At 41.0% G+C, this 16,797-nt stretch overlaps 1 protein-coding gene across 5 annotated transcripts in view; it reads left to right on the forward strand.

Annotated features, from left to right (window-relative positions):
- The window catches only part of tdrd3 (tudor domain containing 3), a 135,564-nt gene that overhangs the window by 48,705 nt on the left and 70,062 nt on the right, over positions 1 to 16,797 (forward strand). For all 5 annotated transcript variants that reach the window (XM_072578190.1, XM_072578188.1, XM_072578191.1 and 2 more), the window contains 2 exons: positions 6,627 to 6,786; positions 13,010 to 13,135. In XM_072578190.1, the coding sequence (XP_072434291.1) occupies positions 6,627 to 6,786; positions 13,010 to 13,135 (286 nt within the window). The remainder of the gene's footprint in view (positions 1 to 6,626; positions 6,787 to 13,009; positions 13,136 to 16,797) is intronic.

The raw sequence follows: 16,797 nt of genomic DNA on the forward strand, positions 1-16,797 counted from the left end.
AGCAGATGAGCGAATGCAGGAGTAGATTCAGGCAGATTTGTGAAGATGGAAATAAGTCGAGTTACTGATAGTACAGATATGGAGTCAGTCACCTTGAGTCAAATATATCAAGGTTATAAGTTTTATAAGTATAACTCCAGGGATGGAGTTGATAGCAAGGAAGTGGAGTTTGTGACAGGACAATGAGTTATTTTCCCAATCTTAAATTTGATGTTTCTGCTCATTCAGTACACCCTTGTGGAGAAACACTGTGATGCTTTCGGTCATGGAGCTGTCAAGAGATGTAGAGCTATGTGGTTATATACCTGATTTTCTGGGCAGTTTTTTGGACTATTTTACTGACCTATAATACATGCAAAAGAGGCGTGGGTGAAAAGTAGAAACTTGAGTAGGTAATTCTCTGGCAATCATTAACTGTGTAGAATGGGTTGTGGTGTGTCCAGTTTGATCCAGCTGGACATCACTTCAAATCAGGTGTTAATGTTTAAGGGTTCCTAATGATTATGTTTTTCTGAGTGCGAGACATCACACATTTGGAAGTTATTGTTGAAGGAGCCTTGGTGAGTAATTGATTGTAGTTCATCTTCTCTTTCAGGATATACACTGCTGTCAGTGTGCATTGATGATGGTGAAGGTAATGAACGTTGAAGGTGGTGGTTACGGTACCAGTCAAGATGTCTACTTTGTTCTAGGCAGTGTTAAGCTACTTGAATATTGTTGGAGCAGCACCCCTGCAGACAAGGAGAAAGTGTGCCATTATGCCTGGCTTGTGCCTTTTTAGATGGTAGATAGGCACTGGAGAACCAGGGGGTGAGTTAATTGCTGCAGAGTTCTGAGCCTCTGGCCTGCCTTTGTGGATCCAGTACTTATGTGGCTGATCAGTAGTAATCTTTGTGAAGGCTTTGCTGATACCAGTACTGTTGAATGTCAAGGGACAGTGGTTAGATTCTCCCTTGTTCATTATGGCCATTTCTTGATATTTGATTTGATTGACTATTGTCACGTGTACCGAGATAGTGATAAATGTTGTTTTGGGTGTGAACCAGACAAATCATATCTCACGGTAGTGAAATAGAATGCAGAATATAGTGTTACAACTACAGAGGAGGTGTAGAGGGAGATCAACTCATATTATAAAGGGTCTGTTCATTAGTCTGGTAACAGCAGGGAAGAAGCTATTCCTAAATCTGTTAGTATGTGTTTTCAAACGTTGGAAGAGAATATAACTGGGATGGGAGTGATCTTTGATTATGTTGGCTGCTTTCCCAAAGCAGTGTAGACTAAGTCAATGGAAGGAAGGCTAGTTTTTGTGATGAACTGGGTATCAGTTGCAACACTCTCTAATTTCTTGTGGTGTTGACAGACCAATCGCCAGATCAAACTGTGATGCATCCGATAGGATGTTTTCTACAGTACATCTATAAAATTGGCAAGAGACATTGTGGACATGCAAAATTTTCTTATCCTCCTCAGCGGGTAGAGGCATTGGTGTGCTTTCCTTACTGTAATGTTGATAGGGATGGACCAGGATAGATCATTGGGATTGTGAATGTTAATTGCCACTGCTCAGCCCAAGCCCAGATGCTGTTCAGGCCTTGCTACATAAGAACGTGGACTGACTCAATTTCTGAAGAGTTGCAAATGATGCTGAACATTGCACGATCGTCAGCAAATATCCCCATTTCAGGCATGACAGATAATGATGAAACTGATGAAAATGATGAAAATGATTGGGCCCAGGTATCATGACAACAGATGACAGTTTCCTGGTGCTTACTGTTGAGTCCAAATTTGCTTGAGCTACTTGATGCCCCACTCAGTCAAATGCTGAGTTGATATTGCGGGCAGCCATTCTTGTTTCTGGGGTTCAGCTCTTCTATCTATATTCAGACCAAGTCTGAGATCAGGACCTGAGTGGAACTGTTACAAACCAAACTGTCAGTAAGAATGTTATTCTTTTGCAAGTGCTACTTGATAGCTGTGACGAATGTATGGCATTAAGAAGTGTGTTTGGTTCTTTTCAAATGAAGTGTTTGAGACAGAGGTGCTGAGCGTTCAGCTTCATGTCAGTAAGCAGGTTGTGAGGTCTCATGGTTTTATTTTTAGAAGTTGGAACAATAGAGGCAGTCTGAATGGTGGAGTCAAGCTGCCACAGAATCAGAATTTTTAAAAATGTTAGCTTTCAGTAACAGTTGCTGGGGTCTTGAAGCTGGTTGTGGAAGTTCGTACTCCCCACTCTTACAACTAAAAGCTAAGGTTCTCCTCCTGCTGCTAGAATTGCATGTGAGACAATCTACAGGTAGTTTTTCTAAAATGTGCATTTTGTCAGCATGAATTGATTATAATGCAACTGATGAATTGTGGACGAATTGCATAATCTGAACTTTCTGCTGAACGGTTAGAGTGGGTTTTACATAGCGCAACTTTCTGTAGCGTGAAATTGCAGAGGAACACAACAGATGCATTATAGAAGAACAATCTGTATTTTACTGATGAAAGGCTCTGGCCCGAAACATTGGTTCTCCTGTTGCTCAGATTCTGCCAGATCTCCTGTGCTTTTCCAGCAACACACACTCAACACCAGTCTTGTAGTTGTATTGGAACAGCTTGGCCAAGGGCATGACTAGTTCTGGAGTTTGAGTCTTCACTGCCTTTGCAGGAATTTTGTCAATGTCAAAGGCTTTACATTATCTGAAGCCTACTGGCACTTCTTGATCTAACATGGCATGAATCAAACTGGCACTCTTGATGCTGAGGACATCAGGAGGGGAAGGTGGCTACTTTATAACCACCTGGATGTGGCATCTGTGACACACTGCTATCCTTCCTTCACCTGTCTCATTCATTTAATTCAATCTTGCGTATTTGATCATCAACGTTTTTGGTAAAATTGATAATTTTAACTCAGTTATTTTCTAAGTAAGTTAACTTAAATGTTAGCTTGCGATTTAGCCTAGAAGTTCACCTTATCTTGTAGCATCCATTTGCAGCATTTTTCTCCTGTTCCCTCCATGTTGCTGTTACACTGCTTCAGAGAGATATAAGCAAAGATTACATACAAAAAAAGTACTTCACCCAACAAAGGTGTGTGCAGTGTTTGTTTGTGCCAGACTTATGGAAATAATAACTAAATTACACACTCAGATATTTGCAAATAGGTGATACAGTGCATGTGTGCAACTTTATGCCAAGTGTTTACTACTACTCCCAATTTTTTGAATCATGAAGCAGTTCATGCTGAAATGCTATATAACACTCAGGCTGCAAAGTGGACAATAAACGTGTATTCCACAAAAGTGTGGGACAGGTTCCACTTTTAATGAGAGAGGCCTAACCGCTTGCGTTGTCATTTTTGTGGCATTACCTTCATCCATCCTCCAAAGATCACCAGGTGTTGAATCAAGGGAGATGTTGGCAGCAGAGTAACAGGGCTGTGTGCTGGCTTGAGCACAGGACTCATCCACTGCTGTCTACTTTCTTTTTCTTTTTACCTCTTTTTTTTTTATTTCTTCTGTTTTTTCATTCATTTTGTCTTTTTGTTTGCGGCGGTTTAATCGGTGGTAATGGCACACCGGCTCCTCCCAGTGATGGGAGCAGCAGCAAGAACATTGTCCTGGCATTTGGGGTCAGCAATGGCCACAAAGCACCTCAAGCAATTGGAGGCAGTGGCAACAGAGTTATCAAGATGGCAGTGCCGGTAAGGCATTAGCTTGGAGGAGGGTGGTCGGAGTGGGACTCTTGGTGAGGCAGCAGCATCATCCTGGCCTGGCAGTGGAGCCAGGACTCCTGGTTGCAGTAGGCCTGGAGTGGGGCCTCCTGGTTTTGGCGAGATGGTGGCAGCAGCATAGTATGCCTGGAACGTAGATTGCAGGCATCATTGAGGCAACAGCGGATCTAGAGATCCTGATTGTGGTGACGACAGGCCCAGAGAGGTGTCTCCTGGTTATTGCCAAGATGATGGAAGCAGCTCCTGGTTGCGGTAGGCCCGGAGCCAGAGACTCCTGGTTATGGGGGGTGAGCGTGGGTTCAGTACAGGAGCTGGCATTGATGGCAGCGAAGTGGGCCCAGTGGCAAAGTGGTCGTGACTCCTATATTGATAGGTCTGGTGCAGGTGGCGGCGAAACAATGGAAGAGGGGTGGAGGTGCAGGTATTGTTGGTGTGTCAGCTGAGGATTCTTGTTATTATTCATTTACGGGATATGGGGAGTGCTGGCTTGACCAACATTTATTGTCCATCCCTTATTTCCCAGAAGACCGTTTGAGTCAACCACCTTGCTGTGGACCTGGAGTCACATGTAGGCTAGACTAGGTAAGGACATCAGTTTCTTTTGCTAAAGGACATTAGTGAGCCAGATGGGATTTCTCTAACAAAAGATAGTGGTTTCATGGTCAGCAGTAGACTCTTAATTCCCACATTTTTATTGAATTCACATACCACCATCTGCTTTGGCTAGATTCAAACCTGGGTCTCTGGATTAATAGTGTAGCAATAATGCTATCCCTCCCCAAAAATATACTCTTTCAAATACATCTTTTTGTTACTAAGCTGTTCAAAGGGTGCTGGATTGTGGTGACAGTTGAAGCTTTCCCTTGTTTTTTTACTGTATTATTCACTGTAAAAGGCAACTGACAATGATTCAGTTCAGTTCAATTCAATTCATCAGTAATTAGAGACTCACGGAGTCTTCTGGAGTGAGAGCGGTTCAGAAGCTAGGAAACCTACATTATATGGTTGACTTTCTGAATCTTCCAAAACCAACATGTCATTTGTAGTACAACCCAAATTTAGTATTTACAAAAAGCTGCACTAGTTTTCTGCCTGTAGAGTGCTGATAATTATTTGCCTCTTGATGAATGAAATTAGCTTGACATTTTATCTGAAATCCGGCTTTGAAATACAATGCTTTATCGTTTTGTTGAATATGAAAATAGAAAATAATTCCTGTGTCTGATGCTGAGTGGCAGTCATGTTTTCTTCATTAACCTAGCCATGTTACTATGCCTGTAGTTGAGATGCTGTAAGGCGTGGGGAATTGGAACTTGCTTGCAACAGTGATTTTTGGATGCGGCACTCAAAACATTTCATAATACTGTGGTGAGCAAAGGCCTAAAAATGTAACATGATTTTGTACTTTTCGTCCCTGTGCATTTGAGCATTGGTTTGAAATTGATCAGGATTAATTTCAGAGAATCCTTTTACACATAGAGCTGAAGTAGTGCCAGTGCCCCAAGTGCATATGTGAAAGAACGCTTTCTGAGAAGTTATAACAACCGAAATCAGTGAATGGTGAACATAGCCTCTTATTCAGCATTCATAGCACAAGTTTGAGGCAGCAGTCGAATTCCAAACTACGGTCTTACAGGAGCCCTTTTTATACACAGTTCTTACATATATTAAAATTCCATTACTATGGTGTTATACTTTTTATCTCTCGTACACAAAGGTTTGCAGGGCTTCTGTCCTGGGTGACAGGAGATGGTTTAAAACATGTTCTAAGTGCTGGCTGCTACTTGTGATGGGATGTCTGTCTGGGCTGCTTGCATACTTAGAATGTGTTGTTAGTCCTTTTTGTTTTTTAGGTTAGTAAATATTAGCAAAATGCTAGGTCTATATGATGTAAGTAAGTTAAAAATTGTTCCTATACTTAATAAAAGAATAAAGGATATTAAACTGATTACCGCAGCTGGGTTGTGAGATTTATTTACTATTTGCCAGTATAACTTCCATTCATTCATGCAATTTCATAAAGGACTGTTTTGTCAGTTAGTTTCTTAAAGGGATAAGGACCCAGTTAAAAGATATTTAACAGGTACTTAATCTGCTCAGATCCAGGAAATAGTTGGTATGGGCTGATTAATTTTATAATGTTTCATAGAGACTTAGTAGAGATGGTATTTTTCTGTATGCTACACTGATTCCGAGTTTAATACTGATTGTAGCAAGTGTAATACAAGCTTGTAGTTTAAAAAAAATGCAGTAATGGGTTTGAAAGGGATTTTGAGTTTGGATACTACATAACCATAGTTTTATGAATGAATGAATTATGAAACCATATTATAGTAAATAACAGGTTAGTAAAGGGTTATGAATGAATAAACAGGAACCTGGTATTAATGAATTTGGCGAGCTGGTGAGTGGGTTAATAAAGGTAACTTATAATATGATATCTTATAACATAATATCTCACATAGAGCTAAGGTGATGCCAGTGCCACAAGTGCAGGTGTGAAAGAACTCTTTCACAGACGTTCTTTTGGAAAAAATGTCAGTTTCTGTTCCTTTAAAAATTGACATACATTGGTTTGATTAATTCTTTCCAGAGGAGATACTAATATCAAAAGGAGGATTGAAATCTACTCAAGATTAGGAATTGATAATACAGCTGCAGTGTAATAAAATGCTGTCCAGCACTTCTATGTTGAGCATTAATGACCAAAAGTATATTTTATGTAAAAGCAAAATACCCCAGATGTTGGACATCTGAAATAAAAACAGAAAATTGTGATTATGTGAAAATGCTGGAGCAACTCAGCAGGACATTACAATAGTACAGCATCTGTGGAAAAATAAAGAATGCTTTGAGTCTGGTATGATTCAGGTCTTTAAAGCAGTCTTTTCTATTGTAGGTTGATGAGCGAGCTTTACAGAACATAACTGAAATGGGTTTCAGCAAAGAAGAAGCAAGACAGGCCCTAATGGATCACAGCAATAATTTGGAAAATGCATTAAACTTCCTTATCAACAGCAACAAAGCACCACCAGCAATGCATAATCCACCTGCAAGAGGTAAAATCTGCATTATTGTGTACGTGTATATATGTAAAAATAGCTGAAGTGTAATTTGAGGCGACTGAATCCTCATCAATAGTATCAGCATCCCTTTATAAAATGATTTTTGTTTCATTTCTACTTCAAAAATGATGCATCCTCATCAAATCTGGTTCTAGCTCTAAAGATATACATCGGATATCAATGCTCACAAGGCAGCACAAGGATGAGAATTGAATTTTTAAAACTGAAGAATTAGTTTATAAACTATCCCATCAACCCACCCTCCCTTCCTGGCACCTTCCCCTACCACCACAGGAATTGCAAAACCTGCGCCCACACCACCTCCCTCACCTCCATCCAAGGCCCGAAAGGAGCCTTCCATATCCATCAAAGTTTTTACTTGCACATACACCAATACCATTTATTGTATGCGTTGCTCCTGATGTGGTCTCCTCTACATTGGGGAGACTGGGCACCTCCTAGCAGAGCGCTTTAGGGAACATCTCTGGGACACCCGCACCAATCAACCACACCGCCCCGTGGCCCAACATTTTAACTCCCCCCTCCCACTCAGCCGAGGACATGGAGGTCCTGGGCCTCCCTCACCGCTGCTCCCTCACCACCTGACGCCTGGAGGAAGAATGCCTTATCTTCCGCCTCGGAACACTTCAACCCCAGGGCATTAATGTGGACTTCACCAGTTTCCTCATTTCCCCTTCCCCCACCTCACCCGAGTTCCAAATTTCCAGCTCAGCACTGTCTCCATGACTTGTCCTACCTGCCTATCTTCCTTTCCGCCTTCCTTTCCTCCTCCCTGACCTATCACCCCCAACCCCATCCCCATTCATCTATTGTACTCTATGCTACTTTCTCCCCACCCCCACCCCCACCATCCTCTCATTTATCTCTCCACCCTGCAGGCACTCTGCCTCTATTCCTGATGAAGGGCTTTTACCCGAAGCATCGATTTTCCTGCTTCTCGGATGCTGCCTGACATGCTGTGCTTTTCCAGCACCACTCTAATCTAGAATCTGGTTTCCAGCATCTGCAGTCCTTGTTTTTACCTTATAAATGGAAAATATACCAAGCTATGTTTCATGACGAAACAAATGGGGCATTTGTTTAACGATGCAAATTTCAGATTCCTATTGAAAGGTTCTTAAGCCATCAGTGTGTGAAATAGGTTTCCAAGGATGATTCTGGAGCCACAAATGTTGAATGATTTAAGAGGTGCAGGCATATTAGATGGGAGAGAAGAGTAGTGAACTGAAGGATTGTTACACAAGCGTCAGTTAGAATAGGTTAAGTGCGGCTCTCAGTAATGCAGAGTAAGGCTCCACAACCACTCGGATAATTGCCAGCTTGCATTGTCGTGAACTTCCCAAGAATATAATGGAACAGAGCCAGAGTTGTGGGAGGTGACGGAATGTGTGGTTCAAGATGGACTTTGAGATTTGTGGAAAAGGAGGAAAGTGATGTCAAAGTTACAAGTTGTATGTAAAGAAAACGTTGGGCTCCGATGACTGATGACCTCCATTTTAGTACAGAATCCATTGGAGGCCAAAACTGGTGTAATAGAGGGCACATGCTGGGACCTAATGTTTCCAGAGGTTCTGCATGTGGGTTGAAATGGAGATATTTGTAAGCAGAGACAACTGTTTTACTGTTGCTGTGAGTGGATGGGAAAGTATAATGGTTGACTACAAGGTTTCTCGCTATTACTGCTTTGCAGCAACTATTCGTTCATCTCTTGTTTCGGTTTATAGGCTGATGAGAAACTAGGAATCTTCATAATTTCATCATATGTAAAATAGAATTTGTACAGCCCAGAACGAGGCTGTTCAGCCCAGAATGTTTCTGCTGGCTTTCCACAGAGATCAAACTTGCCTGATTCCCTTCAACGTGTCTACTTCATCAACCATGCACCACACTCCCAAGGCAGTGCATTTTAGGCCTTAACCATTAATAACCTGAGAAAAGACTTTTAGCTTCACAGCAGTATATTTTTGTTTCTTGTATTCCTTCATTTAAATCTGTCCCCTTGTTCTTGACCCTTTAATGAGTGGAAGCCCTAGTAACCCTGTTCAAACCTCTCCTCCTTGTCAAGGCCTCCAGCAGACTTCCTCTTGATTTGCTCTTCAAAAAAAAGCAGAACAAACTTCTCCAATCTATCTTCATTACTAAAGTTCCTTGTCTCAGGAACCATTCTCATAAGCCTCTAGTTCAATACTTTCACATCTTTCCTGAGAGTTGTCAACCTTGGACAACTATCAACAGATTTGTCAAACACTGTTTCTCTTTTGTACATTTGAGATGACTACCTCATTGATTTTCTAAGTGCCCTGTAACCATAAAAACTGATGCATTTATTTTGTGTCTCTGCCATTTCATTATTCTTCATTGTAATTTCTCTTTTTTTTCTTTAAAAGATATGTTTATTTTTCAGTGTCTCGCTTTGTTTTTGCGCAGCTTTCTTAATTATTTTCATGTCTGAACTAATTAAGTCTGTAAGACTGACGTGTCGCTCTATGATCTTCTTGGTCATCCTTCATTAAATTCTGAAATCCTCTTGATCTTCAAGCTTATTTATTTCTTGAATGCTTTTTTAAAAGACTTTAATGTAATGTTAACTTTTAGTTTCTCTTGTTAGCCATGGTATTACCACTTTTATTAGGAACATAAAGGCAGGTGTTGGCCTTTCCTCCAGCATTCTAGATTTTGAACAATTCTGTATGGCAATGTCATATTCTTGCACTATCCCCATAGCTCTTGATGTCATTCACAGAGATTAAAAATCTTTCCTTCTCTTGCTTTGAGCCTATTTATGACTGAGCTTCCCCAACTATTTAGAAAACTATCATGAATGAACTTAAACTCCACCCTAGTAGTGCGCATTTGTTTTACATCACCTTTGTGAAGATTAAAGCTCTGGTTTCCATATTATCCTTGTTGCATTCACTGCAAACCTCCTGAACAACACTTTAGATCAGGGAACATTGCAGTGCAGTTTAGGCCCCTCGGCCCTTGATGTTGCGTTGACCTGTGGAACCAATCTGAAGCCCATCTAAGCTGCACTATTTCATTCTTATCCATATGCCTACCCAATGACCATTTTAAATGCCCTTAAAGTTGACGAGTCTACGACTGTTGCAGGCAGTATGTTCCACGCTCCTTCTGCTCTGAGTAAAGAACCTACGTCTGACATCTGTCCTATATTTATCACCCCTCAATTTAAAGCTATGTCCCCTCATGCTATCCATCGCCATCCAAAGAAAAAGGCTGTCACTGTCCAACCTATCTAACCCTCTGATTATCTTTTATGTCTCAAACTTTGCCTAACATGATCACTATTCTTTTAATCAAAGAATTTCTGTAATGTGGAAGCAGGCCCATACAGTCCATCGAGAGTACACTGACCCTCCAAAGAGCATCCACCCCCTCACCCTATCCTCTCGTCCCTGCCTTTATCATGGCCAGTCTACCTAACCTGCACATTCTCATATCCAAATATGTGCAAGTTAGGTGGATTGGCTATGCTAAATTGCCAGGTAGTATTCAGGGATATGCAGGTTAGCTGGGAATGCAGGGCTACAGGGATAGGGTCGGAGTGGGTCTTAGTTAGATGCTCTTCGGAGAGGCAATGTGGACTCAATGGGCCAAATGGTCTACTTCTATGTTGTTGGGATTCTATGATATTTCGGGTTGTGGGTGAAACTGTAGCGCACGGAGGAAATGCATGCAGACGTGAGAAAGTATGAACTCTATACCGACTGTCACCCAAGGCTGGAATCTAACCTGGGTCCTTGGTACTGAGCCACTGTGCTGCCCCTTTTGGAGGTCTGTGATTTAATCATGTGATTGCTTTCTGCTCCCTACATCTTACCTCCACTTAAATTGATTCTGATCAATTTTTTTTCATGTTAAGGCTCTTCCTGCTGCCTGTCTATCTCGTATCCTATATCTTCAACCCATGTCCTTCTCAATTTTGTGTAAATGTTTGTTTTTAAAATGAAGTATCCTGAACTCTTCCAACCTTTGTCACTCCATAACCATGTCTCTATGATGACAGGTTAAACCTATTAGTTTTATCTGTGTTAATAAGTAACCCATTTTATCATGAATGCTTTGTGCAGATGAGCTTAACTTTTTCCCCAGGATATTATGCCCCATAACCGTTGCTAAATTCTCTGTCCATTTCTCATGTAATTGTTCTGCGTAATTGTACTTAGATTGCTCTTTTACTGAAGACCATGACTTTTTTTATGGCTATTTTGACTCCTGCCTCTTATTTTTCTCTCCCCTTGCCCAGACCCTAGTTTTGTGCAAAGCTCTTATTTCCTACCTGAGATGTTTCAACACCTAGGTTCTCCAAATGTGGATCCTTCCTTCCTTTATCTTTCCCACTGTTTCATCCTTATGCCTGTATCATGACTTTATTATCAGGGTTGCATCTGCCTCTCCACACTCTTCCATCAGATATACTGAAATTCGCATAATTAAGATTGTAAGACCAAAGGAGTAGAAATTAAGCTATTTGGCCCATCAAGTCTACTCCGCCATTCGATCATGGCCGATAGGTTTTTCAACCCCACTTTCCCGCTTTCTTCCCATAACCCTTGATCCCCATGGCAATCACGATCTTATCTATCTCTCTTAAATATACTCAGTGACCTGACTTCCACAGGCTCTCTATCGAAATGAATTCCACAGATTCACCACTCTCTGGCTAAAGATGTTTCCCCTTGCCTCTGTTTTAGAAGGTCTTCCCTTTACTGTACGGCTGTGCCTTCGGGGGGTCGTCGTCTCTCCTGCTAATGGAAACGTCTTCCCACCTTCCACTCTGTCCAGGCCATTCAGAATTCTGTACATTTCCATCAGATCCCCCCCCATATCCTTCTAAACTATAGTCCCAGAGCCCTCAAAGGCACATGTTAAGCTTTTTGTTCCTGTGGTCATTCTTGTGAACCACCTCTGGACCTGCCCCAGGGCCAGTACATCCTTCTTGAGGTATGGGGTCCAAATTTGCTTTCAATGCTCTAAATGTTGTCTGGCCAGCGCCTTCTAAAGCCTCAGATGTACATTGCTTTTTATATTCAAGTCCTCTCAAGATGAATGACAACATTGTATTTGCTTTACTTATTACGACTCAACTTGCAAGTTTATCTTAAAATCCTGGACTAGAACTCCCAAGTCCTCTTTGTACTCCAGATTTCTGAATTTTCTCCCCATTTAGAAAATAGTCCATGCCTCCCCTTCCTGGCGAAGTGCGTGACCTCAACTTTCCCACACTGTATTTCATCTGCCACTTCTTAGCCCACTTTTCTAACCTGTCTAAATCTTTCTGCAGCCTCCCTGCATCCTCAATGCTACCTGCCCCTCCACCTATCTTTGTATCATCTGCATATGTAACTGGAAAGCCTTCAGTTCCTTCATCCAAATTATTAATGTATAAAGTGAAAAGCTGTGGTGCCAACACTGACCCTTGTGGAACACCACTAGTCACTAGCTTTCGTCTTGAGAAAGGGCCTTTTTATCCCCACTCTTTGCCTTCTGCCAAACAGCCAATCTTTTATCCATGCTAGTACCTTTCCTCGAACACACATGGGCCTTTATCTGACTCAGCAGCCTTCTGTATGGCACCTTATCAAAGACCTTTTGGATGTCCAGATAGATAACATCCATTAGCTATCCTTGGTCTAACCTACTTGTTGACTCCTCAAAGAATTCTAACAGAGCTGTCGAGCATGACCTCCTCTTGATGAAACCATGCTGACTTGATTGCTTCTCAACCCAATATCCACAATAGCTAATCAATTTTCAAATATTCAAGAGTTGGAGAATATTGGATCTGCTACCTTGGAAACCAGTGTAAGCCAATGAACATCAATGAAGAGTAGATATGGATTTGAAAGGGAGAGAAGGTATAAGATGATACACTCTCTGTTCATTCGATCTATAAAAAAAATTACTGGAGCCCGAACAATTGAACATTGTTATCTCTAAATCTTTAAATGTTGTGGATGAGGGCTTGCTATTACTATTCTGAGACTGAATAGTACATCAGATGTTTTTAATTTAGCTGCTACCATTTTTAGAAGACCTGAGCCATTCTTTGTGATTCCAAAATATTGTTTAAATAATAACCTGTATACGATATATTAATGTATTGAAGGTTAATGCACAGTATTACGTGTTCTTTCTTAACTAGTTTACTTTCATCTGTTGGACGTTCCTTTAGGAAAAGGAAGAGGTAGAGGCAGGTCAAGACCTGAAGATGATGACAATTTAACAAATGCAAGGCCATCTGCACCAAGCACGTTATTTGATTTCTTAGAATCAAAGATGAGTTCCTTAAGTGTTGAAGGTAGGTACTTTTGGATTGTGAGGAAGAGCAAGAAGAATGCTTCACTTGTCTATTTGAAAAAGTTTTGTAAGTATGCATTCAAGATTTTTATTACTATTGTATGACACATGGATGTCGCTTGACAGGTCCGCCTTTATTGTTCCATCTGTACTTTTTCTTGAAATTCTCATCAACACATTGGGGTTTACAATTGACTGGAAGCGGAACTGGACAAACCGTGTAAACAGGGTGGGCACAAGAGCACATCTGAAGCTGGGCAATCTGTGATAAGTAACTGCACTCTGACTTCTCAGATGGTTGGGGGTAGCTCCATTAAGAGTCAAGTGTGTGGTGCTGGAAAAGCACAGCAGATCAGGCAGCATCCGAGGAGCATTGGCGTTTCAGGCAAGAGTTGATGAAGGGCGTTTGCCCGAAACATTGATTCTCCTACTCCTCGGATGCTGCCTCACCTGCTGTGCTTTTCCAGCACCACACTCTTTATTCTGATCTCCAACATCTGCAGTATTCACTTTCTCCTTGTAGCTCCATTAAGAGCTGCGTTTAATGTAGTCCAGAACAAAGCAGTCTGCTTCAGTGATACCCCATCCATTATCTTAAATATTCACCCCTTTCCACCACTGAGCATACAACTAGCAGCAACGTGTTTCATTTATGAAATATACTGCAGCAACTGAGTATCCTCAAAATTCATGATCTCAACCATCAAGACAAAAGCTTAAAGGCTAACTGGCCTATTCCTGGTCTTATTTTCTATATAATCTGATTACCATCTTCTACACCCAAAAGATTTGAATCAAAAATTAATTAGGAATTGAAATCTCTCAATGGAAGGGAAGTTGTTGATAGAGTGTAAACACCGTGACCAGCAGAGATTTGATTTTATAACATGGTTGTTGAAATTTCCTGGCAGGACCTTTGCTGTTAGTGATTGATCACCTGACCAACTCAACTTGGGTATTGATTACTAGAGTGTTTTGTGCCAAATGACAGCGTTTGGCACTTTGTTCTTTTTAAAAAAAGCAAAGAACAGTACAACATAGGAACAGGCTCATCAGCGGACCAATCCTGTGCCAACATTTGAGTGAGTACCTGTATAGGAAAGATTTGGAGGGATATGGGCCAGGCGCAGACTGGTGGGACTGCTTTCATTTGGGATTATGTTCAGAGTGGACTGGTTGAACTGTTTTACTCTACGCATGACTCTGACACAATGCCTTTCTAAACCACAAACCATTTCCCTGTACAGTATACAGTCCGTATTCTTCTATTCCCTGCCTCTTAAACCTTGCTATTTTGTCTGCCTTTACCATCTCCTCTTCTGTCAGCATATTCTAGACTCTTTGCCAGCCTCTATGTTTTAAAAAAAAGTTTCTTATATCCTTAAATGTACCCCTTTACCTTAAATCAATGTTTCCCAGTAACTGAACTTTCCACCACCCCCGCCAGGGTAGAAAGAAAATTCCAAGTATCTATATTTTATCAATGCTAGGTCACCCTCCGCCTCAGGCATTGAAATGAAAACAGCCAAGCTTATTTAATCTGTACTCCTAGTTCATACCATCTGGATCAGACAACATCATGGTAAACCTCTTCTGTACTCTGCCAAAGTCTACTTGTAGTGTAGCGACCAGAACTGTGTGCAATATTTCAAATGTGGCCGAACTGAAGTTCTGTTCAGCTGCAGTATGACTTGCCAATTTTTGTACTCTATGCTGTGACTGTTGAAGACGAAAATGGCTACCTGAAGAGAAAAAGACTGGTGAAGACAAATATGTCCCTCACAGTAGTCAAGTGAATTCATAATGGACAACAAAGATGGCAGACCAGTTGAACAAATACTTTGGATCTGCCTTCACTAAGGGCCACACAAATAACCTACTGGCAATGCTAGGAGACAGAGGGTCCAAGCATGAAGGTGGAACTGAAGAAACTCCTTTTTGTCAGGAAATGATATTTGGAAAATTTGGTAGGATTAAAGCCTGATAAATCCCCAGGGTCTGATGTTCTGCATCCCAGAGTACTTGAAGTGGCCCAAGAAATAGTGGATGCATTGGTGAGCATTTTCCAGCATTCTGTAGGCTTTGGAAGTGTTTCACTAAACTGGAGGAGTAGTTAATGTCACCTCATTTTTTTAAAAAAAGGAGGGTAAGAGATAATGGGGATTTATTGCCTGGTTAGCCTGACATTGGTGGTGGGGAAAATGCTGGAGTCAATTATTAAAAATGTAATAACAGTATTTGGAAAGTGGTGACAGAATCGGTCCAAGTCAGTATGGATTCACTAAAGAGAAATTTATGCTTGACAAATCTTCTGGACTTTTGAAGATATGAGTGGATAAAGGTGAATCAGTGGATGTTGTGCATATGGACTGTCAAAAGACTTTTGACAAGGTTCCACACAATCCAAGATGGTGAGTATGGCAGCATTTGGCTCCTGAGCATGGGTTCATTTGGAATTTAGACGATTAAAGGAAGGATCTCAGAAACACAAAGTCCTGAGGGACTGGACAGGCTAAATGTGCGAAGATTGTTCCAATTGTTGGGAAGTCCAGAACTAGGGGTCATAGTCTTAAGAGCAAGCGGTAAGCCATTCAAGACAGACACGGAAGAATTCTTCACTCAGAGTTGTGAACCTGTGGCCAGCTTATTAGATATATTCAAAGGGAGATATATTCAAAGATGTGGTCCTTGTAGCTGAAAGAAAGCTGGAATGGGGCGATACTGAAATTGCATGGTCAGTCATGCTCAAATTGAATGGTGGTGTGGGCTTGAAGGACTGAATGGACCACTCCTGCACCTGTTTTGTATGCATCTATGTTTATCCACTTGTGTTGTCACTTTCAGGGAACTGTGGACCTGTGCACCTTGATCCCTGTGAATATTAATATTTCTAACTGTTCTGCCATTTACTGTATACTTCTCTCCTGTAGTTTGGATATTCCAAACATTCCAGTGATTTGCTGTCTTTGTTTTAAATTTGCTTGATATTAGTTTAGTGCACAGTTTGCCATACCTGTGCTTGTCTTTAAGATTTTTGCATTGGGCCTGTGATAGAGCAATTAGTGCTGAATTTTGTGCAAGCATTTTGGAAAGTGAGCACTGCATGGTCTTTGACTCTCCATTCCTTGTTGAAGTTAACAACTTAACTGATAATGTTGATCTACATCAGGTTTTTGATCCTTTTGTCTAAATATATGCAGATTTGGTGGATTGAGAATTGGGAATTGCGGAGTTACGGGTATATGGTAGAGGGTTAGGTATGGGTGGGATGCTTTTCAGAGGGTTAATGTGGACTCAACGGGCTGAATGGCTTGTTTTCACATTGTAGGGCTTCTATGATTCTTTCCTTTTGGACAACTGGTAAATGATCCTGTTTGTTTTGCTGATCAATCTAATTTGCAAACTCTTAAAATTGATATGCATGCTTTTTGACTTTACAGGTCACTTTTTAATTGATTGGTCAAATTGTTGAGTCAAAGGTATGCATCCCAGCCCCAAACATTCCCGCTACTTATGCATTTTTTTTCTTCCAATACTCATCCCATTCCATTTGAAAAACTGTTAGACTTTGTCTCCATTACCCTGAAGCAGTTCATTCTACAACATTACCACTTGTTGATAGTGTTTTTTCCTTTTGTTGTTTGTAATTCAATGTCTTTCTCT

The sequence above is a fragment of the Chiloscyllium punctatum genome, chromosome 9, assembly GCF_047496795.1.
Source record: "Chiloscyllium punctatum isolate Juve2018m chromosome 9, sChiPun1.3, whole genome shotgun sequence".
In the NCBI taxonomy this organism is placed as follows: domain Eukaryota; kingdom Metazoa; phylum Chordata; class Chondrichthyes; order Orectolobiformes; family Hemiscylliidae; genus Chiloscyllium; species Chiloscyllium punctatum.